At 36.3% G+C, this 27,548-nt stretch overlaps 1 protein-coding gene across 2 annotated transcripts in view; it reads left to right on the top strand.

Annotated features, from left to right (window-relative positions):
* KCNH7 (potassium voltage-gated channel subfamily H member 7) overlaps positions 1-27,548 on the top strand; it is a 539,652-nt gene that overhangs the window by 377,380 nt on the left and 134,724 nt on the right. For both annotated transcript variants that reach the window (XM_060411139.1, XM_060411140.1), the window contains exon 4: positions 16,111-16,539. In XM_060411139.1, the coding sequence (XP_060267122.1) occupies positions 16,111-16,539 (429 nt within the window). The remainder of the gene's footprint in view (positions 1-16,110; positions 16,540-27,548) is intronic.

Consider the following 27,548-nt stretch of genomic DNA (forward strand, 5'->3'; position numbering starts at 1 on the left):
TAAATCAGCATGGTTTTCCTGTAGCCTTCACGCTTTGAGGACAGCCTGGGTAGATATAAGCCATTTGGTCCACACTTTGTTGCCCTGTGAACCTAGCAGATAGTGTTCCACTTTTCTTGCATCAAATTTTCCTAATGAAAAATCTGATGCCAACCCTTGTGTGCCCTTTGTAAGTGATTTTGTCACTTTTCTTTCAAATGAAAACAGACTTTTAAAGTCTAAAACTATTGCTTCTATATGTCTAGGTTTGACATTCTATGTCAATTTTTCCAGATGTATGGTGGGCCCTTTCAATATGTACATTCAATTCATGTTACAGTTCAGGAAATTTTATTGAATTATAATTTTAATAGCTACTTTCATTTGGTTTATTTGTCTTCTTCAGGGACTCAAATAATAAACTCAAGTAACGTTGCACCTTCTTTGCCTATCTTTCATATCCACCACTTCCTTTCTGGTCCTTTTTTTTGCCTTTGTTCTATTTTATTTTCTTAACTTCTTTCATTTCTGACCTATATTCTTATGGTTTGCTTGTAATTTGATCTTATTTTTTTAGATAATTGTGTCTTTTTTCTGTTTTGAATGTATTGCCTGTATTCTTTCAGTCTTGCTTTGCATTTTCTTCTTTGTCCAGATTTTATTCTATGTTCTTGAATTCCTAATTTATAATCTTATTTCATATCTCTGATTACTGGTATAAAATTTTAAATTTATTTTGGGGTGCTATATATCTATTCTGTCTTATAGCCAGATACATAACACACTTTCTTCTGCATGTTTTTATTCCTGTTCCCTGTTTTTCTCTTATGATATCTTTGTACAGATATCAGAGTTTTCTTTGTACAGATATTAGAGATATCTTTGTACAGATAATCCATTCATTAAGGATTTTCTTGGACGATCACTAATGAGAAATATCTGGTGGGAGGGGGGAGAGAATAGGTCTTGTTTGAATGGCTTCTTAAATTTTTCAGTTCAAAATTTAATTTGTGTATAGCAAGGAGTTTGTAAATGTGTGGGTTTTGTGGAGGAAGTTTCTTGTTTTTAAAATATATGACGCTAGTTGATTTCGTTGTTTGTTTGTTTTTGTCTTCTGATTATTCTGTTCCTTCGTATGTAAATATGGAGAACTTATATTTATCTGCTTCCTTATTTCCGAGCTTCCAAGGGACATTTCCACCTTTGAAGATACTTCTCTCTCTCCAAGAAGTAGTGCTTTTCCAAAGCTTACATCTGGGTCTTGTGCACTTTTCTAGCCACTTTTATTATCCCCCTTTTAACCAATGCTTTCTCCATTAAGGTCACAGAATTTCTCTCAGTATTTCTTACTCAGGGTGAAACTGTCTTCTTCTAAGAGTAAACTCTATTTGATATGTGTTCCATTACTCTAAGGAGATGTTGGTGCTCCCATTTTTTCCACTTATTTTCTGCTTAATATTGTATTGTGTTCTTAAGCAATTCTTTTGGTCTTGGGCAGTTATTTCCCTGGCTACATGTAAATTAAAGTTTGTAATGTCTTGCTCTAATTACTCTTTAGGCATAGTTTATAAGTATTTTTATTTGCCTCCCTTATTGATCTTTGTAGTTTTTAGGAGGATCTATGAGCAAATGAAAATTTAAGTTACTGTCATCTGTGGGAAACTGGAAGACTTATCCCAAAACTTTAATATTGAAAAAATAAATTGTTATACTATTAAATCAGATAGCTAAATATATGTAAAATAAAAAAACCCAGTCCCAAAGCCTCTGTTGCAAAATGAACTATACTAAATCAAATGTACACCAGCTAAAAAATTTTCATCGTATCACTTGCTTTCTTTGTTGCATCTAAATGACATTATATTATCCTTTTAGGCAATACTGGGACATAATATATTCAATTCAGTTCAGTTCAGTTCAGTCGCTCAGTCGTGTCCGACTCTTTGCGACCCCATGAATCGCAGCACACCAGGCCTCGCTGTTCATCACCAACTCCCGGAGTTCACTCAGATTCATGTCCATCGAGTCAGGGATGCCATCCAGCCATCTCATCCTCGGTCGTCCCCTTCTCCTCCTGCCCCCAATCCCTCCCAGCATCACAATCTTTCCCAATGAGTCAACTCTTCTCATGAGGTGGCCAGAGTACTGGAGTTTCAGCTTTAGCATCATTCCTTCCAAAGAAATCCCAGGGTTGATCTCCTTCAGAATGGACTGGTTGGATCTCCTTGCAGTCCAAGGGACTCTCTAGAGTCTTCTCCAACACCACAGTTCAAAAGCATCAATTCTTCGGTGCTCAGCTTTCTTCACAGTCCAACTCTCACATCCATACATGACTACTGGAAAAACCGTAGCCTTGACTAGACGGACCTTTGCTGGCAAAGTAATGTCTCTGCTTTTGAATATGCTATCTAGGTTGGTCATAACTTTTCTTCCAAGGAGCAAGCATCTTTTAATTTCATGGCTGCAGTCACCATCTGCAGTGATTTTGGAGCCCAGAAAAATAAAGTCTGACACTGTTTCCCCATCTATTTCCCATGAAATGATGGGACTGGATGCCATAATCTTCGTTTTCTGAATGTTGAGCTTTAAGCCAACTTTTTCAGTCTCCTCTTTCACTTTCATCAAGAGGCTTTTAGTTCCTCTTCACTTTCTGCCATAAGGGTGGTGTCATCTGCATATCTGAGGTGATTGTTATTTCTCCCAGCAATCTTGATTCCAGCTTGTGTTTCTTCCAGTCCAGCGTTTCTCATGATGTACTCTGCATAGAAGTTAAATAATATATTAGTGTAATACAGTTCCAATATTCTGAATATTTTACTCTGAACGATATCACACTTGGGGAAAACTATCAAAACTACCAATTTGTCAGTCTCCCAGTTGACATTTATAACAAAAGTGAAGTACTATAAAAAATTAGTATAATACAAAGATTTGTTACTTTAAGTTGATTACTATTTTTGCTTTCATTATATTTTCTGCTAACAAACTTCATCACTATTGAATGGTTCTCAAGAATATACTTTAGGCAATTTCAGGTTGTATTTTGATCATGAATGTCAATAAGATAATTTGTTTTGGGGGGAGCCTAGTTTTGTTTCTTTTTTGTCTTCAGAAAGTCTTCATTTCTCCCCCAGAATAGTTGTCTTTCATGGTCCATCAAATTGGATGAGAGTGAAAAAAGGGAGTAGTGTATTAGTTGTATGGCAAAAAAAAAAAAAAAAAGCATTAAAAAAAAAGGATTCATTTCACACTGAAATACAAACAGATAATTGAAGCTTTGATTTCTTGAATGGAAGATAATCTCTACAGTAGCCTCCCAGAGTGTCATACATAATATATGCAACTTTATACTATGATTAAAATAGCATCTCTTGTGCAAGTCACAGCAAATTCAGTAGCGATTGTTCCTTATTATGTGAACATGAGTGGTTTCCCTACACTGCAGCTGTCACTCAGACAGGGAGTCATTAGAGAGAGTACACATATGCAGATACAATTGTTTCCAGAGCATTACAAAGGCCTATTATTTACAACCATTATACTGGTTTTGATTATACCTTCTGTCATTATATGCTCTAAATTTCTTTTTACTTGGTGTCAATTTTTGAAGAGTTGATTATTAAATCAAGCAGAAAAGTTTAGGACAGACAAATTATATTTGGTAGCTTCTAATACTATCCAAGTTCTACTTTATATCATTTCTGATCTTTGGAAAATTCCTCTATTTTTTCCTTAAAGCATAATTTTGCTACCTTTGTAAAATAATATATTGGCTATATCAAACATTGTTGCTCAGTTGCTGCTGCTGCTGCTGCTAAGTCGCTTCAGTCGAGTCTGACTCTGTTTGACCCCATAGAGAGCAGCCCACCAGGCTCCCCCATCCCTGAGATTCTCCAGGCAAGAACACTGGAGTGGGTTGCCATTTCCTTCTCCAATGCATGAAAGTGAAAAGTGAAAGTGAAGTCACTCAGTCGTGTCTGACTCTTAGCGACCCCATGGGCTGCAGCCTACCAGGCTCCTCCATCCATGGGATTTTCCAGGCAAGAGTACTGGAGTGGGGTGCCATTGCCTTCTCCGTGTTGCTCAGTTGGTGGCCACAAAACAAATAAACCAATGAAAAATAAGAGAAAACCAAATTTTGATACACCCCTTTCTGCAGAAAAATTTCATCTTTCAAAAAGCTTAATTTCTTATTTAAATAAGGAATATAAAAGTGTGTGTGTTAAGTGGGTGTCTGGGGGTGTATGCATGCCCTTAGTATTGGTATTTAAATGAAAATAATAGGAAAAGGCTACTGTTTATTTGAGAAGATGTGGGTGTCTATAAATTTAACTGCCTCTCCTGAAATGTAGACACAATTTTTTTTAAAATGTGAAGTGACAAGAAATACAGATGAAAAGGAAATGAAGTATTAAATTGGGAATATTAAGTAATAGGAAAGAAGTTATTAGTAAATACACAATAGGAAAGATACATCATGAAAAGACACTGTGATAAATTGGGTGGAGTAAATTGTGGAAACTTAGAGACTTGTATTGAATAAAAAGGTGAATCAGTTCTCAGTACTAATATCTAGTTTCTGAATCAGGAACACAACACAACAAAAGTAAGCAGCTTTCTCTGGGAAGAATTAATTTTTCATAAACTTAATCTCTGTTGAAGATATAGAACCAGCCATAAATAGATGACTTATTTTTCCTGGAAAGAAGAAAGTACAGGAGAGAGTATTATCTAGTAGGTCTAACTATCAAATTAATAAATACTGCACAATTGTGTTGATTAATTACTCCATAATGAATGTAAATACCAATTATAATATATAATTAAACCTTTTCTCACTGATGGTTTAAACTCTGTAATCTGAATAGTGGAAATGATACTGAGTGCAGGATAAAAATCTACTTTCCTACCAAATAAAAGGGGATCACATCTAAAGGAAATAATAGCAATGCAGCAATGGGAAAACGTGTCCTCTATTTTTCCTGCTCTAATATCTGTTGCTATGAAATATTTGTACAACATGGAAGATAGCCAAATTATGTGTTCATGCTTACACTATTTATTTCAAAGTTAATTGTCATCAGGTTTAGGAGGTTTTTGTTTTTATTATTTTAAATAAAATATTTTAAAGTTTCATTTTACAAGTGTATTTAAATCTAGTATTTCTTCTATTTGATAACAGAAATCTAGGATCACCAGTCTGGTTCAGACAGACACACATACACATTCTCACTTGTTAAAAATCTCTTTAAGGTGTTTGGGAAACCTAAATTAAACAAAAACAATATACAACCCAACAGAAAATAAGTACATTCCATCTCCTTTTTATGTCTTAAAACCAAAAAGTCAGTTTGAGCCACTATAAATGCTGACCTTAAGTTCATATCCCCAGATAAATTTTAACTAATCACATTCACTCCTCTTATCAATTTAAAATAGCTTTTTGTTTGTCTACTTAATCTACTGCTTCCATCACAGGCAAAAATCCATGAAGTTTTCTCATTTTACTAAACTTGAAACATATCGCAATAAGAAAACAGGCCCATGTGTAAGTCTTTTTAGTCACAGAAAAATAATGAATTTTATCATTTAGTGATTACACTACAAGTAAAAATTGCACATAAAATCCTAATTTTTATAGATAATTTTCATCTCTTTCCATTAATAAGTATTTCAAAACCTCACCAAGGTTTTCATGACTCTCTTCTCAAATCCACCTCCTTTGTCAGACAGAACACCTCACCTTCCACATCTCAGGGCTGAAGGAAGTCTTTTCATCAGCCCACCTTCAACAAATATATCTCATTCCTGGTGACAAATAAAGAGCAAGAGAGGTGAGGGCTATGGAAAACTAAAGAAGTTCACCTTATTTTAAGTATCCAGGAGCACTTAAGCTCTACTTCATAGGAGGAATGTTGTATTTTCTTCCATATCCCCCATTTTGCAAATAGTGAGTACCTATTGGCTCAGTTGTAAAGAATTCACCAGCCAATGCAAGAGATATGGGTTCAATCCCTGAGTCAGAAAGATCCCATGGAGAAAGAAATAGCAATACATTCCACTATTCTTGCCTGGGAAATCCCGTTGACAGAAGAGCCTGGGGGGCTACAGTCCATGGGGTCGCAAAAGAGTCAGACACGACTTAGCAACTGACAACAATAACAATGCATATTTGTAGAATGCATAAATTTATGAATAAGTTATTCTTTGTATTGAGTAATTAAGTCATTTTTCCTACTGAATGAGCATTAGTCAGTGATTCTCCTGTACTGAGACCATCAACATCATCTTATAACATGTTTAAAATGTAATTTGTTGGCCCTTACACTAGAACACCTGATTCATTAACACAGAAATACAGCAATCTGTATTTTGAAAAACTCTTCAGGTCATGCTGACACATTGAAGTTTAAGAACTACTGTTCTAGGTTATTCGGAGAAGGCAATGGCACCCCACTCCAGGACTCTTGCTTAGAAAATCCCATGGACGGAGGAGCCTGGTGCTGCAGTCCCTGGGGTCGCTACGAGTCGGACACGACTGAGCAGCTTCGCTTTCACTTTTCACTTTCATCATTGGAGAAGGAAATGGCAACCCACTCCAGTGTTCTTGCCTGGAGAATCCCAGGGACGGCAGAGCCTGGTGGCCTGCCATCTATGGGGTCGCACAGAGTTGGACACAGCTGAAGTAACTTAGCAGCAGCAGTTCTAGGTTATTAATGGTTTGATAAAAATATAAAGATACATTTTAAATGAAACTAAACATAAAAATAAAGTTAAAATTTTATGGTATCTTATTCTCACAGTTATTTTCAAAAGTGAACTTTTTCATTTAATTTCATTAAGGTACTATAAAAGGGACTCCATCATCTTTGAAATGATTAAAAATATACTCTCCAAATCAAAAGAGAATTTTTACTTTTATGCTTACTAAAATAAAAATTTGAATTACTCTGAAAGCTTTGACTGAAGCAAATTCTATACACACAGAATACAGTTGGTAATTTAGGCAATTATCTAGTTAATTTAAGACAGTAAAATGTATTCGTGTGCTTTGGACTCAGTATTCTGAATAATTGACACATAAAACATGTATCTTTCTGAATAGCTATGTTACTCCCTCATATTTGTATTTCAGTGCTCAGACCTCAAGCTAAGGAACAAAGACATTTTCTGTATAGCTGGTTTATAAAGGGCATTCACAATGTTTTTACTATTCTCCATTGGAGCTGAAAGTCATTCTTTAATTCAAAGATGAAGAGCTGTGGTAGTAATATAGAGTTTCCCACTCAGCAAGCATTACTATAGAAACAATCCTTTATTCAGATGAATTTAATTAAAGGTTTTACAACATAACTAATGTTTACTATTATCATGTGTTTGGAAGTTTCCTGTTTTTAAAGATTAAATTTGACATAGAAAAAGGAACCATGACATTGTTGCTAAAAGAAATCTGGGAAAAGTTCAGTCATAAGTTGCAATCAACTTTATATCATGCCCCCCCCCAGGATTTGGGCAAAATACATGTTTCTAAGATCAAGATAATTACTAATCATTGAAAAAATTATGCATTATCCTTTTGTTAGCAATGAATGTTAATGACAGCCTAAATGAGCATGTCCACATCAGAGTCCCTGTGTGCATACCGTTTGGAAGAATTTGTTACTTAGCAACACCCAAATTAGGGACAGTCCCTATTTACACAGCATGAGGGTAACAGGTGTCTGTACCATTTGTGCTCAGAACACTCCATCAAAAAGTTCCTGTTGATTGTAACAACTATTAATACATGGTCATCTTGGGTCAAACTAGGTACAAATGTCATTACTTTTGCATAACATGAATGGACTCTTTAACTTGGCATTTTGAAAAGAAAGAATTCTATAAAAGAGAAACAAAATAGCAGTATTGTAAATCATACATCAATTTATTAAGCGGTTAATACTGGAAACCCATTTAGGTATTTATAATTCTAATGTGTTTGATTTCATTTCCAATGCCTCCTTGTGGAGGGATTTTTGACCTTGGATGGCTAAGAGCAGTCCACCAGCCTGTCCCACTTTCTGCCTTATCTCCCTTGTTCTAAACCTGTGTTTTCTGCTTCTTCGCCCTCAGGAGGAGCTAGCTAGGTTGGAAGCAGTGCTTCTCAGACATAGTCAGCCTTTGTGAACGTGTTCCAGAAGTTCTCTGCTGCTGCTGTGACTCCTGTGGCTATTCTCACTCCTGCTACATCAGTAACTTCCCCTGATCTCCACACACATGATCTTTGCACGTTCCTTCAAGATTCCTGTCTTGTCCTATACTTAATGCCTTACTGTGAAATGTTTCTTTTTCTCCAGTATCTCTCACCCCAGGAAATGTCCCAGAAGTCTAAGTCTTTCAAGGCATTACAGATCACATCTGCTCCTTTAAAGGGTCCCAAATTTAGTTGCAGGTTTACCAGGTTGATGGACACCTGGTCGCCTTTTGTTTTCACAAACACCAGGACTACACTGGCTTCACTGCCCCATTTGTCACCCACTAATCAGGTTATCCAGGTCAGTACTGAGTTCACTCTGAATAATGTTTTTTTGTTTGTTTTTTTTTTCCCCAGTCAAACTGCTAAGCTACTGCCTTCTTTGATAATACTGTGGGTTGCTCTAGCAGCCCATGGGCATCACCATAGACTCCTAACACATTAGTAAGTTAGACATCTCCTCTCAGGGTGCCTCTGTGGAAATTTCTTCCTGAAAAGGAAAGTCAGATATTTCAATTATTTTCCCTGTTTCTCCCATCAAATTTGATATGTTTCTCTCTCTGACTCAGAGATTAAAATTATATTTCTCTGCACATCCAGAGCCAGTTGGTTGGAGAAAAGTCCCACAGTGATTTTAAGGTTTCCAATTTAAATGCCAGATGTGTGAATACTCTGGTTATGGAAAGGTACATTGATATTAATTCATGAATTCTTTTGTGTGATAGTGAAAGTGAAAGTGAAGTCACTCAGTCGTGTCCGACTCTTTGCAACCCCATGGACTGTAGCCTATCAGGGTCCTTTGTCCGTGGGATTCTCCAGGCAAGAATACTGGAGTGGGTTGCCATTTCCTTCTCCAGGGGATCTTCCCAACCCAGGGATCGAATCCGGGTCTCCTGCATTGCAGGTGGATGCTTTACCATCTGAGCCACCAGGGAAGCTTACTCAGATCATCATTTTTTTCAGACCCTAGACTGACTGTCCTTCCCCATCTGTACCATAGGTACTGTGCCTGACACTCTCCTCAAGGCAGGGACAGATGCAGAAAATATTGGCCCCTGCAGGTACACAGCTCCATCCCTCACTGGGAGTTGTAGTCAAAGGCAGGCACCTGCCTTATCCAAGGTCATGGCCCTTCCCATGGGATACCTGTAACCAGTGACTAGCTGCAACAGGGAGATACCTGACTTCATTTTGGCATATCTCTGAAGGACAAGTCCAGCTCCACAGCTCCCAAGAGAACAGGCTGAAGTTTTAGCTGCATTTTTGTATCAGTTTAAATAACTTCCTCTGACCAGTCCTGTCTTCTTTATTTCCTTTTAGGCGTGTTTCCTGAGGACGCGTCCCCAAAACTCTTTTGCACAGTCTGTTTTCACAGATCCAATCAAGATACTTCCCAGCACTCCAAATGCTTTGTGAGGGGAAGTATCTCTGGCTGTGACCTTCACAACCCTGCCCCCCAGCCCCGTATGCACACACACATGTCCTCTACGTACCCCACTTTAGTCTCTGGTTTGCGTGACTTCTTGAAAGTAAAATTTTTCCCACTTTTTCAGTTTATAATCCAGCTAAGCAGAACCAAGCAAGGGTAATATCTTTTAATTGATATTTAACTTGAGTTTAGTAGTAAAATGATTAAGTAGTCAAAAGTTCTAAGAGTTTGTGGAAATGATGTGAAATTAAACCAAGGGAATGGGGAACCTATAACTGTGAGGAAATTCAGTGATTTAGCAATATATTGAGAACTTTTTAGGAATATTTGGGTTTTCTGCAACAAATGTACTATTTCTAATATTCCTATGTATAGTCTTAAGTTAGCGTCTTATTTCATGTCAAAATTAGCACAATAGTTTTCTTCCAAATTTTAGATTAGAATCAGCTCTGGCTGAGTGAGGGAGGTGAGGAGAGAGAGACAGAGAAATAATTCAGATTGCTAACAATTTCTCAATTTGGAAATTTTGATAAAACCATTTCCTAAAGTCCCATTATTGCAGGAGATAGGGATAGAAATTTAGTTGTGATCATTGTAATTCTGTGAGAACTATGATTAGCTAAAACTAGATGTAAAGAAACTAAAAAATGTAAGGAATATTTCTTAAGAGTCAGCTAGTCCTAGAGGATTCTAAGGGAGGTTAGTGGAAGAATTTCAGATGGAGGAGATTTTGTTATTCAACATTTGGGATTATAAAAAATGTGTGTATGCATTTATCTACATTTATTTAAAGGAGAGATTTATGATTCTCAATAGATGGTTGTGTGAATATTTATGGAACAAGAAAGCATGAAATCTGGGGTAAAACTGAAATTAAATCAAGGAAGCTGCTGTTTTATTTTTATTTTACCACCCTGATTTCCTATTTGACCCAGGGCCAAGTATTTAACATTTTTTCATATATAGATTGAAGTCATAATTATAGGTTTCAAAACAGAAGGACACGGGGAATATCTGTATCTTCTTGGTTGAGATGTAAACAGCTCTTATTTAAGTGTTAATGCAGGGTGTATGAAGATGCAGCTTACAAATTTATATTCAGCAGTTTCATAGAAGGTACATGTCCTGAAAAAGACATTGTCATGATAGTTAATTATAAGTTCATGTATAGTAGAAATATCTCTCTCAAGTGAAAAATGATGCCTTTAAACAAAATTATGTTCATGTCAGTAGTTCATCAATACATATAATTGTTTTAGGGAATGTGTTAAAAGATGTATAACCACCCCCCCCGCCCCGATTCTATTATTATTTCAGACCTATTGAACGTTTTAGTAGATAGTAAGCTAAATAGTATCTCTTTTAGTTATTCAAATTAGAAAGCAAATATATTAAAATATGGAAGCAACTTACAAGGCGGTTTTTTAGTGTTAAGAATCATAAGATTATACTTATCTATGTTTTATATTTGATGCCTGAAAGTGTTAGCATTGACCAAAATTCTCAATGTTTATTCTTTCCGGATGAACTGAGGTTAGACAACTAAATCTGTAATGCAATATAACATGGTCATATTAACCTAGTGATGCAGAAAAGACCATCTGTACCACCTTGGATATGACTAAACTGTAGGAGCAATCTAAATGCCTTGTGCAGTCATTAATTTAAGAAAGGCAGGGAATTGTTTTTAAATGTGGAGGGTAATGTAATGGATGAAAAATGAATAAAAGTAGGCACTGACCTCAGTGCATTGTAATAAGCTTGCAGAATTGATTTGTAAACTGCTTTATAAGTCAATTCCAAGTGCATTAAAAACTAATCAAATGACTTTGATGCAGTTCACTGATTTTTAACTTGGCAATTTACTTGAGCATATAAAAGTTGTTAGTAGAATTATATAAGAATGCTTGCAAAAGAGATGCTGTGATGTACTGTTATTTAATCATATATGCAGACATTGGTTACTGTCACCTGCTAATTAATCCAGAGCTTAATGTTGAATGTACCTGAAATTTGTGCACTGTGTCCTGTCTTTTATCAGAAAGATAAATTCTATTTCAATTATATTTGCCACTGTTAACTACTAGCACACAAAACCTAACAGTAAGAATTTAGCCTGCTTAATTCTAATATTTTCTGTAATCAGTATTTTACATAAAATTCACTAGATGAGGAGGAGTTTGAAAACACTTCTTTGTGTGCTGTAGAATCAGAATGATAGCAATTAATAACCTCTGGAAAAAAGGCGACTTAATTGCATGTGTTGTATCAGGTATAAAGGGCATGATATAAACTTCATCATTTTCATCAGCTATTGGATTCTACTCAGTTATTTTGATGAATATGAGTAAATACAGTTCCAGGAGGCTATGTGTATATGCTAAGTTGCTTGAGTTGTGCCCGACTCTTTTCAATCCTATGGACCATAGCCAGCCAGGCTCTTCTGTCCATGGGATTCTCCAGCCAAGAATACTGGAGTTGGTTGCCATGCCCCGCCCCAGGGGATCTTCCCAACTCAGGGACTGAACCTGCTTCTCATGTCTCCTGCATTGGCAGGCAGGTTCTTACCACTAGCACCACCTGGGAAGTCTACTAGGAGGCAAAGATGGTCTACATAAGTTGGTCAGAGCAATTGAATATCCTAGTTTTTCCACAGTCAAAACTGAAGCACATTATCAGTTTAGGATCTGCTGGTGAAAATTCATTTACCATGCTCAAGCATTCTGTTAGAACTGGGATTTGGTGAGCAAAGTAGACAGAGGCCCTGCCTACAGTCCACTAGGGAAGAGAAATGTTAATCAGAAATCAGTAAGTGTACAACTATGAGCTGTTGTGAAAATTACAAAGGTGATACTAATAGTTCTGAAGGAAAGAAGAGCTTCCCATAGGAAATGACTTTGGAGCTAAAATCTGAAGGTTGTTTTTATAGATTATGTATAACTGAATCACTCAGCTGTACACCTGCAACAGCTGCTGCTGCTGCTAAGTGGCTTCAGTCGTGTCCGACTCTGTGCGACCCCATAGACGGCAGCCCACCAGGCTCCCCCATCCCTGGGATTCTCCAGGCAAGAACACTGGCGTGGGTTGCCATTTTCTTCTCCAATGATGAAAGTGAAAAGTGAAAGTGAAGTCACTCAGTCATGTCCAACTCTGTGCGACGCCATTAACTGCAGCCTACCAGGCTCCTCCGTCCACGGGATTCTCCAGGCAAGAGTACTGGAGTGGGGTGCCATTGCCTTTTCCACACTTGAGACTAACACAACTTTATTAATCAAAGACTTCCCTGGTGGCTCAGATGGTGAAACATCTGTCTACAATGCGGGAGACCTGGGTTCGAGCCCCAGGTTGGGAAGATCCCCTGGAGAAGGAAATGGCAATCCACTCCAGTACTCTTGCCTGGAAAATCCCATGGACAGAGGAGCCTGGTAGGCTACAGTCTATGGGGTCACAGAGTCGGACACGACTGAGCGACTTCACTTTCACTTTCATTAATCAAAGAACCTGCCTGCCAATACAGGAGAGGTAAGAGACAAGTATTTGATCCCTGGGTTGGGAAGATCCCCCAGAGGAGGGCATGGCAACCGCTCCAGTATTCTTGCCTGGAGAATCCCATGGACTGAGGAGCCTGGCGGGCTACAGTCCACAGGGTTACAGAGTCCAGACACAACTGAAGTGACTTAGCACACACACATGCACACTCCAGTATAAAATATTTTTTAAGAAGAAAGAAGTGCAACAGATTTCCATAAAAAGAAAATCCTAAAGGATGTACTGAGTAGGAAGAGTGAAAATTATCAAGCACAAGGAAGCCCTGAATCTAAAAGAAGCATAGACCTCTGGAAGAATTATAAAGTTCATATGGCTGGGTCCCAGAAAGGAAAGAGGAAAAATCAAGCTCCAGATAGTAGAGTTAGTATTATCTTCATGCCCAAAGCAAGAACTTACTGGGAGCAGTAAAAGGTTAAGCAACAGTCTATGTGGTCAAAAGTTGTTTTTTGTTTTTTTTTAAATATATAATTTTTAAAGGATTAGATCACTTTCTAACACCGCACACAAAAATAAACTCAAAATGGATTAAAGATATAAATGTAAGATCAGAAACTATAAAACTCCTAGAGGAGAACATAGGCAAAACACTCTCAGACATAAATCACAGCAGGATCCTCTATGATCCACCTCCCAGAATTCTGGAAATAAAAGCAAAAATAAACAAATGGGATCTAATTAAAATTAAAAGCTTCTGCACAACAAAGGAAAATATAAGCAAGGTGAAAAGACAGCCTTCTGAATGGGAGAAAATAATAGCAAATGAAGCAACTGACAAACAACTAATCTCAAAAATATACAAGCAACTTATGCAGCTCAACTCCAGAAAAATAAACGACCCAATCAAAAAATGGGCCAAAGAACTAAATAGACATTTCTCCAAAGAAGACATACGGATGGCTAACAAACACATGAAAAGATGTTCAACATCACTCATTATTAGAGAAATGCAAATCAAAACCACAATGAGGTACCACTTCACACCAGTCAGAATGGCTGCGATCCAAAAATCTGCAAGCAATAAATGCTGGAGAGGGTGTGGAGAAAAGGGAACCCTCCTACACTGTTGGTGGGAATGCAAACTAGTACAGCCACTATGGAGAACAGTGTGGAGATTCCTTAAAAATTGCAAATAGAACTACCTTATGACCCAGCAATCCCACTGCTGGGCATACACACCGAGGAAACCAGAATTGAAAGAGACACATGTACCCCAATGTTCATCGCAGCACTGTTTATAATAGCCAGGACATGGAAACAACCTAGATGTCCATCAGCAGATGAATGGATAAGAAAGCTGTGGTACATATACACAATGGAGTATTACTCAGCCGTTAAAAAGAATTCATTTGAATCAGTTCTGTTGAGATGGATGAAACTGGAGCCGATTATACAGAGTGAAGTAAGCCAGAAAGAAAAACACCAATACAGTATACTAACACATATATATGGAATTTAGGAAGATGGCAATGACGACCCTGTATGCAAGACAGGGAAAGAGACACAGATGTGTATAACGGACTTTTGGACTCAGAGGGAGAGGGAGAGGGTGGGATGATTTGGGAGAATGCCATTCTAACATGTATACTATCATGTGAATTGAATCGCCAGTCTATGTCTGACGCAGGATGCAGCATGCTTGGGGCTGGTGCATGGGGATGACCCAGAAAGATGTTATGGGGAGGGAGGTGGGAGGGGGGTTCATGTTTGGGAATGCAAGTAAGAATTAAAGATTTTAAAATTTAAAAAAAAAAAGGAAAACCTAATGAATGGAAAAAAATTAAAAAAAAAGAAAATGACAAAAAAAAATAAAATAAAAATAAATATATAATTTTTAAAGGATAGACAATATAATGCTAATATGGAAAATGATATGTATCTTATTGTAAGAAATCCGGTGAACCTTGATTCTCTCCACAGAGTGAGAGCAATGGAGATAAAGAGAAGTAAAAACATTAAAAAGATATTCAGGAGGTAACATGAACACAGCAGATTAATTGGATATGAAGGATGGAGTAAGACGGAATAGTAACTACTAGAGTAGCACTCATCTCAGGCTTATACAACTAGATGGACTATGAGGCCATTCACTGAAAAAATAGGGGTTGGATTTTACCACCAATAAGTTTATGTGTTTATTAGCTAATATTTTAATTTTAATATTTTAATGTTTATATTTAGTTGCCCTTCTAAGCATCAACCATTCTGAGATACATATAACATTCCATGCCATATTCTTAGATGGTACAAAAACTAATCAAGGCAAAGAAATTCTTATGTTTACAACCCACTCTGAAACCCAGTGTTTTTCAGGAATTCCAAGCAGAATGAGGACCATTTCATACACAGTTAACTCCACTTTTTCACGTCAACGCTAGACTAACAATATCATCCAATATAAATCTTTTAGAATATGTCGGGCCAACTCCTTACTCCAACCTCATTCCCTTTCCTCCACTTCCAATACTGTGGCATCCTCCCCTCCATAGACCTCCCACACACGTGCACTATAATCTTTCCTGTGTCTGGCCCTTTTACACATAGTATCCCATCCCTTCTTTTTCTTTCTAAACTGTACTCTAATTCTGTTTCCCTTTAAGAAAATGGATGTATAGTGAACATATTTTGTAATTTATTAAAACAAAAAATCATCCAAATAATGCTTTTGTATCAGTGGAGTATATCTAACCATCAGAAACATGGTAAAATCATTTCACTATTTTCTTACAGCTTATATGATAATTTATATCGGTCCCAGAGACGTTTTCTACCATAAACCACATTCGAACTGTAAATGACTTAAGCATTTGTTAATAACTTTTTACATGCTAGTTAAATATGTATCAGCAATGTTTATTTGTTTGTTTGAAGGGATATATATCCTTTGTCGTGTAATAATGCTCTTTCCTATCTCCATTTGTAGGGAAACTTTTTGGGTTCAAATTCCCTGGTCTGAGAGTTCTCACTTACAGAAAGCAGTCCTTACCACAGGAAGATCCTGATGTGGTAGTGATTGAGTCATCTAAACACAGCGACGACTCCGTAGCCATGAAGCACTTGAAGTCTCCAACAAAAGAAAGCTGTAGCCCCTCGGAAGCAGATGATACAAAAGCCTTGATACAGCCCGGCAAATGTTCCCCCTTGGTGAATATCTCTGGACCTCTTGACCATTCCTCTCCTAAAAGGCAATGGGACCGACTCTACCCTGACATGCTGCAGTCAAGTTCCCAGCTGACTCATTCCAGATCAAAGGAAAGCCTTTGTAGTATACGGAGGGCTTCCTCGGTTCATGATATAGAAGGATTCAGTGTCCATCCCAAGAACATATTTAGAGACCGACACGCCAGTGAAGGTATGTTAGTAATTTTTTTAATACAGAAACTTATATTAAGGGGTAAGGAAAGGTAATTTCTGTATTGTGTTTAATTTCAACATTAACCCTTATCTTGTGAAAAAGAAATGTGAGTAGAATCTTTTAAAAATATCAGTTCTACAGAATTGTTACTGATTTCCTCCTTGAATCCTAGTGACTTCTTTTTTTTTTTTTTCTGGCCTCTTTATCTGAGGTAGAATGATAACTATTATCTACTTACTTTATGGAGTGTTAAATAACTAATGCTTAACATAAGATCTGTTTAGATGATAACACTATCATCTCAAACATAATACATTGTACTGCATTTAGTAAATAGTCAAGAACTGGTCAAAAAGATCACTGGTGCGCGATCATAGGACTATTTTACTGACCAGCTCTTTCTGAAAGGAAAAGGTGTATGAAATATGATATACTGAGTGATAAGAAAGCTATACACTAATTGGGGGTAGGGAGGAGATAGGAAGGGGGAAGGGGCTCAACCAAAAGCAACATGAAATGCAAAGTCAAAATTCATTATTTCTCTCTGCCCTCTTCAGGACAAAAAAAAAAACAACTCATCATTAACATGATAATGATAACATTTGTTGAGTATTTACATGTGTGAGGTGCACACATTAACATTAACTCATTTAATTCTTATAATAACCTTATGAATTAAAATCTATTATTAAGTCCAGGGTTTAATAGATGAGGAAACTAAGACTTAGAGGCATTCCTGGTGGCTCAAGAATCTGCCAGCCAATGCAGGAGACAAAACAGACTAGGATTCAATCCCTGCATCAGGATGTCAGGAAGCTTCCCTGGAGGAGGGCATGGCAATTCACTCCAGTATTCTTACTTGGAGAATCTCATGGACAGAGGAGCCAAGGGGTTGCAAAGAGTTGAACACAACTGAAGTGACTTAGCATACAAGGCTTAGATATGTTACAGAAATATCTGGTCCTAGGTTATGAAGTGCCAGAAAGTGTTAGTCTCTCAGTCATGCCTGACTCTTTGCAGCCCCATGGACTGTAGCCTGTCAGCCTCTTCTGTCCATGGAATTCTTCAAGCAAGAACACTGGAGTGGGTACCCATTCCCTTCTCTAGGAGATCTTCCCGACCGAAGGACCAAACCCAGTTCTCCTGCATTGCAGGCCCATTCTTCACCATCTGAGCCACCAGGGTAGCCCTTTCAAACCCAGGACTGGTCGCCAGAATCCACAATCCATCCATTCAATGTTGTTCTTCTTTGATGCATGCTTCACGAAACCTTACTGCAAGGAAATGTTGACTCACTGAAACTTCTCCAGGGAGGTCCAAGGTTCAGGGTACCTGTCATGATCTGTGCACGTGTTGGAAAAAATTTCCAGACAGGAGGCAAAATGAGAGGAGAATAAAGTTTATTAGAGTGGAAGACACTGTTAGAACAGTGGCTGGCTCAAGGGAAAGACAAACCCTTTCACAGCTGGGCAGCCAATTTTTGTAGTCTCAAGGCAGATAAAGTTTCTACTGCAATGGTGGCATTAGGTGATTGGCCAAGATGATATAAGGCGAATAATAGGATAGGTACTTTACCTAACTTGGAGTCAGGGAACTGGCTGGTTTCGATCCAGAGACTCATGGCAACAGTTCCTTGGTCAGTTCCAGAGATTTTTAACCTCTGACTTTGGTACAGGGCTCCACACCTCTGACCTTGGTATAGGGCTCCACACCTCTGACCTTGGTATAGGGCTCCACAGTACCCATTGCATAGATATATCAGTCTCACTTTCTACAGATTTGGGTTCTGGAGAGGCCCACTGTCCTCTCTGTGGTATTTATTCCCGTGACCACCTGTCATCATCCATGCTGCTGCTGATTTTCTTTTTAAAACATAAATCTGATCATGGGGCTCCTTAGTGTAGGGTACTAGACACTTATCCAGCTGTCCATAGTTTTTTCAAGCTTCATTTCTAGCCCCTGCAAGATCTCCTCCCCTTCTATATACTCAATTCTAAACCTGCACAAAAATAATCACCTTTTCCCAAAAATATCTCATGCATTTTCTTCCTTCATCGTTTTGTTCTGCTGGGAATACTCAACGTGCACTTTGTCCCTCCTCACACTACTACTCATAGCCATAAGGACCCGTTTCTCCTTTCCAAACCAGAATCAAATGGTTTCATACCTAAAAGTGTGTAAAACAGTGTTTACATATATGATAGCATTTCTTATTATTATTTCTTATTATTCTACATTTATTCCACATTTTATGTCTTTCGATGCTATTAGATATACACACAGATGATGATGTTGTTGAGACCTTCTCTAGGACTGAACTCCTAGCATGGTTGTCTCCATGGCTTCGGTTTCAAGCAGTCACCTATTTTGCGGCAAGAACTCAATAAGCATTGATGTGACTTTAAGAGCATCATGCTCATGAATTTTGTTACAGAAGCATACACATCAGGCAATAATGAGTTATCTATTCATTAGTACTCTGCAATTTAAGCAAAAATCATAGGATTGAATCATGTGAGGGATCTCTATTTAAAGAGTGCAGTGAAGTAGAGAAGACAGAAGAGGTGGAAGAAAATGAATTAACAAGAAAAAGCTCAAAGAGAGAGAAATCAGTATCACAGAAATAAAAAGAACAGTTTTCTGTAAGATGGATTTGATATGGTACAAGAGCAATTAGCACATCAATTTTATTCTGTTGCCCAAAGAATGTCAGAAGGAAAAGGAAAATAAAGTCAAGAACAATTTTCAAACCAGATCATTGTCTAAAACTCTGTACCATCTAGTCACATCATGCTCACTATCTCCTAACTAAAAGAAACTTCTGAAATTTAGTCTTTAAGCAATAGATCCTATAGCTGAATAGCAGTAAATCCAATATAGTAATTCAAATGGCCAGCATATATTTTAGTTAGTCAGTCCACTTAGTGTAGTCTTCTTTAGCAAACATACTGACTCTTCAGAAACTGGCCTTATTGCCTAGAACCTGAGTTACAGTGCAATAACATTCAGAAACAATATTAAATGATGCATATTCAGTGCATGGTACAGACTTAACCTGTGTTTTGACAGCAGTACTAAGTTAGATCAGATTTCATGAATTTAACTTTATTGTTTTCAATTTTATGTAGTCTTCATTTAGCACACACTTACTGATGCAATTATGGGAAAAGGATGTGCTAGTATTTTGGGTTTCTCAGTTCAGGTTCTATTTATGGACAGGAGGGACAATTGAGATCATCCTCAATTTTCTTCTCCCACCCAAGCTATGTTATTTTCAAAAACTGTATCATTTTCTTACAGATGCTAAAGTCGGCTTCTGACTCCCAATTGATAATTCAGAAGGTATTTTGTACTTCACCATTAGAGCAGTTTTAGATACAAAACCTCTTATTAGTATAGAAGAAACTACAGTTCCTAAAGCTACGTAATTTAATATGCTTTAGAAACTGAGGCACTGATAGGGAAGATGGAAAGCTTTCAAAACTGATTTTAATTTTATGACTATATAATTATTTAATGGTTTCAATTGTTGTCCCTTCACTCAAGAAGAAAATTCCCTCCTATATAGGTTATTTTATAGAACTTGAAATAATTTGCAAATATATCAGTGCATATTATTTTACATTATCTTTTCACCTAATCTAAATTACCAAATACCTTAGAACCATAGTTCTCAAACCATTTGTGGTGAAGGACCAGAAGTTTTTGTTTTTGTTTTCCTATCTACCACATACCAACCAATATATTTGTAAATACAGTAATAATGTGCTATATGGAAAATGAAATTTTAAAAAATAGACATAAAAATATAAGCTCCAATTCTTGTAGTACTAAACTGAACAGATGTAAAATTATTCTGTCAAACTGCTACAAGACTCTAAATGCTTACTCTAATTTTTACACTTATACTGTCATGGAGGAATAACAAGCACCAGCGCAAAGACCACATGCTTTGTTTCAGAATGTCAATGCAGCATTAACTGCATAGTATCACTTTGGGGCAGTTGTCTTTGGAACTTACAGTTCTTTACATGTAATTTCCAGGTTGATGAATAGAGTTATAATGTTTAACTACTTGCTCGCAAGCAGTTATTACTTTCCTAATGATTGTTGAGCCCAGCTTCTGATGGAGATAATTAATTCCTTGTAATCAAAGTCTCTTCCGTTAGCCCTATTTGCTTCTTATAGTCCCTCAAAGAGGGCAGAGCATTGACATATAAGGTCACTATTTTATTTGTGCATCTCTGTGTGAGATAATGTCTATGACAGCAATTCAGCATACCACACTGTTGAAACTGCTTCAATTGTTGAATTTGAAACAATTATGATATATCTCAAGATTTTAAATATGAATAGCATTAGCATATGTGTTGGCAACATATTTTTCAAATCTTGGTTATATTTGAAAGTTTCTAACATGATGTCATTAATATTAAGCTTCTTTGTTTCAAAACTAGTAATGAATATTTTTGTTAGTAGCAATATGTAACAGTGTCAGATTGCTAATCTCAAAATAAATCTGAAAACACTCCATTTTGAAATTTGAAAACAAACCTATTATAAACAAATTTCCTAAAAATTCTAGGTATTATACTAAGTGTATTGTGGACAGCATAAATTTTTAAATCTCAGATTACCTTTAAACAGTAGAATCTTTCACTGATTTCTTATAATTATTTTTGCCTAAGAATGGCTCTTAGAGTGCTGCTTCATATTTTCAAAATATACATTGAAGAGCATTTGTGAGATGGATTGTTCATAAAATTGTGATTAATAATTCAAGTTGGTTTATTAAACCATTGTTTTAGCACCATTTTTTATTAACACACTAGTTTAGTTTATAATGAAAAACATTACTTAACATACAAAATGCTGTGTAGTTCTTTGTAAGTGGTGGCTGAACCTACACTGAAATTGACTTCTGACAATGTTGAAAGTTTTTATCCCAATTCTAGGCATATAGATATGGCTTTCTCCAAATAGTCATAATTATAATATCTGGATCTTGAAATCCATTGAAATTAAGTGAGATTAATGTTTCACATATTTGAACACAGATGCTTATGATGGCAGATATTATTTTTAGCATATGCATCTTACTTGGTTCAAGAATACAGAATGTTAATTTCAAAGATACATTTTCAATCATTGCATCCTATTTTCTCTGATTGTTGTTACAGAGGTTATTCAGTGCATATAACATAATTGTAGTCTTCATATTTCTCTCTCTTTTTTTCCTACGTGCTCAAAACAGACAATGGTCGCAATATTAAAGGTAATGTATGAACTCAAGTTTCATCATCTGATGCTTAAATTGCCCCCTTACTCGGCATGTTAACTTGCCTGCTGTATGCCCTGTTCAATGCAACATCATGCTGCCCTTAGTGAGTCCAGCTGCCTGGTGGAGACATCATGGCTTGATTTTGGTGGAGATGTTGTTACTTTCTCAACTGTGTCACCAAAATGATTAAGAACTCTTTTTTCCTGCAAAGACTAAAAGCCTAGGTTGACAATGAAGACTCACTAAATATTTGAATAATTTGGAAAGAAGCAAATATTAAGCTAAATATATTTTAGCCAAAAAAAAAATCTTTTTTGAGTACCAGATTAAATAAAATAAACAAAGTGCTACATGACAGCATCACTTCACTTGTTCCTCTTTTGTTTCCTTAACACTAGTTTCACGTTCCTGGATGGCAGGGGGTATGGTTTTAAGCTTACTGTAGTAGTAAACTGTATATGCATGATAGTCATTTCCTATTTTTCTATATAACATTTCAATCATTTTTAATTGTGTCCTATATAAGTCTGAAATCACTAGCATGACCTAAAGCTAATGTAGGTTTAACTGGGCAATACCTGTGAATAAACCTGGATCTGACTAAAAATAGAAAATTCACTTCAGTTTTTCTACTCTATTTTACTAGATACAAAAACCACAAAGTATAAAAATCTTATTATTCTTATCCAGTTGAAAACTTGTGGGACTTAGTCCTGTAGCATACGCTATGCATGCTGCCGTGGGCGTCCGTATGGTGACCACTGCTCATCTGTGCATGTGTGTTGCATGGACACGTGTCCGTCAGTGACCATCGTTACTTAGAGTTCACTGTTTTGGCCTCTTCCATGTGTCCCTTTACTCTGATCACTGTGAAGTTTTGTATATTGATTGCTCAAATGCTTCCCGAACTAATTCAGAGCTGGTGATGATTATGAATTCAGAGCACTAGAAACTAAAGATGTTTGCTCATCAGCATCCCAGGTAATTTGAAAATAAGAGAAATCATGGCAGCTTCTGTCCATCCTAACTTTATTTTCTAAGTATTTCAAAAAGGGTCTGTGCAGGTGACCTCCAATTACAGGATGGAATTTCGTATATGTGATTATTTTATCCTTGGCCTTTCCACTGAGATTTCTAAAAAGGAGCAAATTAGTGTCAGCTGTAGGTAGTGATTTGAGTTGATGTAATTCAGAACGTAACCTCAAAAAACAGAATACAGAACAGCTCGTGGCAACTGGCCTGTGTGAAACATGACTGGCTTTAGCATTTAGCAATTAACAATAAATTATTAGACATTAATTTTCTAGTGATCTTTAAATGCAGTGAGAAACAAATATAATTTTCCTCAGTAAACAGGAAATTGAGCTTACTAACTTTCAGACTAGTGGTTCATATAGTTTTCATGTCATTCAAGCTACATTAATTCATTTTTTCCTTATAGATTAAGCCGTTTAATCTCTAACCCATTCCTTCAGTCCTCCATTTCTTAATAGAAACACTGTTTGAATAAAAACAAATCATAAAAGTCAGAATTTGGAATTGGGAAACTAACTCACTCTAGAAAGTTTTCACATATTAATATTTATAAAGTTAAAAGATAAAACATGAGCAATTTAATAAAATTTAATGTAAATGTGCCCTCCAGTGTCTTTATTATTTGTTCAGGCTCTGATTTTGAAAACTATTTAAAAATATTTAAGTGCCTGGCTCTTTGAGATTTTCACAGAGTAATTAATATGCTAATTAGCCACAGGACAATGCATAAAAAGTGTGCCTTTTAAAAATTTTTAGGCCTTGTTACTAAACCGTATTTAAATGAAAATTTTAAAAAATAAAAAATTCCATACATCTTTGTATGCAAATACATAATTATAGTTTTTTTCTATATTGACTTAACCAAAAATAATTTCTTTAACAAACTAAAATAAATGATTTAGAAATGTGCTTGGAAGGCCTTCAGGATCATCTAGTTTATTCCCCTTAGGCAAGAATATTGGTGAAATATCTTGCACAGGTGGTAGAAGCATCTTTATCTCTAGAGGATCCTATTCTTTAACTTTCTTGGAAAATCTATTTTTCCTGCCTATACAAAAGCTAATTTAAATCCTTCTTGCTGAAATGTAATTGTTTTCCCTTCATCTGTCCTGAGTGGACTGAGATACGAGCTGGTTACTCCTATTCTTTATGTAACATCACAGTGTAAAAACAGCAAATTGGTATTCAAATCTTTTCTGCTAAAATGGAATAATTTCCATTTTACCTTTTTTCTTAGGATCAATTTTGTTTTCCTTTAATAAATTCCCTCAACACTCTGACTTTGAAGTAAGACTTCAGAGTGTACAAAAGTATAACCCATTATCAAAGAGTGAAAAAGCTAATTCGAATAAATTGCACATGCTGCTTACATGTATGTGTGAATGTGTACATCATATATTTAAACAATTTTTCTAATATACGAAAGATGAACTCAATTCTAGTGGTTATTCTGTTTATTCTACTTCCGAAGTCACCATAAAACTTAATCCCACTTACACCACTTAGTAAGTCATTTTAAAAAGTCATTTAAAAGTCATTTTAAAAAGCTCTCTATGGCTTCCACCTCTTCATTATCCCAAGTAATTCTATGCTCCACTGACAATGGCATGTTCAATTTCTAAGTCATCTATGAATCTGGCATATGAGTCCTTTCCCCTCCCCTCTAATCACAAAAGCTATCAGATACACAAAGGAAATCAGCCGATCTAATATAACTTTTATCTCATATGCTATGTTGGCTGTTACCAAGTGTTTGTGATCTTTCAAGAATTTGCAAATTGATTTTCAATTGTGACAGTTTTCTTCTGTAAAGTGTATGTCATGCACAGAACCAAACAATATGGATATTGATTACAAATAATTTGGTGAATAATTCTGATATATTTTTAATGTCAAGCTGGTTATCTTATGCTTATTGACAGTGGTCATTTACAAAACCTGATTACTAAACACTACATTCACATTTTCTTTAATGTTAAGCCACTTCAGCAATTTAGGCTTTATTAAACTTTAGCCAAATAAACTCATGCTGTAAGAAATACTGTATAAAGATGATTTGAAAACACTCTTAATCTTTCTGGTTTCCTTTTCTGTTCCCTTTGGCTCTCAAGAGCAATAATCTTCTTTTTTTTTTTTAATAGCATTATTTTTTTTAAAGTTTATCAGAAATCCAGCAGCATCTTGAGGACAATATATTCTCCTTTAGCATCTTGTGTACATATGTGTGCTAGTTGCTTAGTGGGGTTGTTTAATTCAGTCAACCCCATGGACTGGAGCCCACCAGGCTCCTCTGTCTGTGGTTTCTCCAGGCAAGAACGCTGGAGTGAGTTGTCATTTCCTTCTCCGTTAGCATCTTGTAACTCATGATAAATTCAAATAACCTCATCATAAAAATTTTAAATACCTTTAATCTGAAATTCTTCCCAGATGTTGCTTTAGCCTGTAGTTTGATCTTTAAATGCAGGATACTTCTTTGTAGCTGGAACCTGGCTTATTTTATATGTAATCAGCCACTTGTGATATATATGATCTTGATCCAGCTGTTAGTTTAGTCTTTTTCTATGATCCAGTGGATGTTGGCAATTTTATCTCAGGTTCCTCTGCCTTTTCTAAGTCCGGCTCATACATTTGGAGTTCTTGATTCATGTACTCTTGAAGCCTGGCTGGAAGGATTTTGGGCATTACCTTGCTAGTTTGTGAGATGAGGGCAATTGTGCAGTAGTTTGAACATTCTTTAGCATTGCCCTTCTTTGGGATTGGAATGAAAACTGACATTTTCCAGTCCTGTGGCCACTGCCGATTTTTCCAAATTTTATGGCATATTGAGTGAAGCATTTTAACAGCATCATCTTTCAGGATTTGAAATAGCTGAGCTGGAATTCCATCACCTCCACTAGCTTTGTTTGTATTGATGCTTCCTAAGGACAACTTGACTTCACACTCTAGGATGTCTGACTCTAGGTGAGTTTAGTCTTCATGGTGTCCTATTTTCCATATCCTACTAGAATATTAGAAAATTGTCTGTTCATCCATTTTGCAAATGTTTCTCTAAAAATTGTCAAGTCCTCCTAAATACTTTTGAGCTTTATTATTTTCTGTTGAATCTAGTGTGTGCATATTCGGTCACTCAGTGGTGTCTGACTCTTTGCAGCCCCATGTGCTATACCCCTCCAGGCTCCTCTTTCCATGAGATTTCCTAGGCAAGAATACTGGAATGGGTTGCCATTTCCTTGTCCAGGGAATCTTCCTGACCCAGAGATCCAACCGGTGTCTCCTGGGTCTCCTTCATTGGCGGGTAGATTCTTTACCGTGAGCCACCCTTGAATCCCCGTTACATCTACTATTTCCCTTTATTTCTGTGCATCTATTTTCTTTAAATTCATTTACTTTGTTTTACAGGTTATTCTCCTTTCTTTCATTAGCATTTTAAATGCCATCTGTTTATGATTACTCTCAGGGAGGCTTCCTTTCACCTTTAAATCCTCAACCAAGGCCTCTCTTAATATAGACCTAGGAGGTAGGAAGCCCTGCATTCTAATTTCTGGTGCTTGATTCTTATTCCCTTTTGGCCTCCTATTGTGTATGCTTGGGCTTACAATTGGTAAAAAAAAAAAAAAATGAGGATATTACTAATACCTTCCTTAATTAAAATGTAAGAAGTTATTTTCATTAGAATTTAGACAGATTTCAGAGAAACCTAAACTGACACTGATGCTCATTGCCGACACTTAACAGACGGCTGCATATAAACACCTGCTTCAGAAGCAGTGGAGAAGAGCATGATGATCTTTGCTATCCAAGATGAAATAGATTTTGAATCTAAACATGCGTGAATTATTTTAAGTAATATATTTTAAGTTCTGCTGAAGTCTTTAAATGTATAAATTTAAAAGGAAACCTAGCATTAAAAACAGAATAGATTAACAGTTTAGAAATGTTTCCTGTTAGAAAGTAAGAGAAGATGAAATACAGATTGCAATGAACTTGTAATATTCTGAGGCCAAATCTTAGTGTGATGTGTATTGGCCAGTGGTTTCTTAGCCCTATCAGACTAAGGTCCTCTTGTTTCAACTTCCTGTTATGCTCACTTGACTATCCTAAAATGATATTCAGAGATGAATAACCTATTTCTAAAAGGCCAACATAGTTTCTTAATTATACAGGAGGAGTAAAAGGAAAGCAGCTTATAATAAAATATTTATATCAACATTTTAATGTTCAAATATAGCTACCCTAGAAGATATAATATGAAATATGAAAAAATATTTTGTTTTAATAACATTAAAGGCATTATAAAACATTCCATATAAGTACTGGGTAAAATGATAGAGCAGGAGTGTGAAGGGATTAAAAAAGTTAAAACCACTATTGGAATAAATAGTGACAGATTGGACTTATTTATATATAAATTTTTAAATAGTGAATAATCAAAATTAAATTATAAATAATGCCAAAATCAACTGGGGAGAAATTGAGAAAGTGCAATATCCTCATAAATGAATTGGCCCTTGCTTTTCAAAATGATTCCCTATGGGATAATGTACAGTAATAATGCATTGTGCAAGAGAAAGACATCCTACTACTCCTAAGGACGTATATATATCCTCCAATACTTAAGAAAGACCTTGCAGACTATTCACTTTCATAAGCAATAAGAACCAGAAGGTGGATTAGAAGAAGAAATGGCAAT

Source organism: Ovis aries, chromosome 2, assembly GCF_016772045.2.
Source record: "Ovis aries strain OAR_USU_Benz2616 breed Rambouillet chromosome 2, ARS-UI_Ramb_v3.0, whole genome shotgun sequence".
Lineage (NCBI taxonomy): Eukaryota > Metazoa > Chordata > Mammalia > Artiodactyla > Bovidae > Ovis > Ovis aries.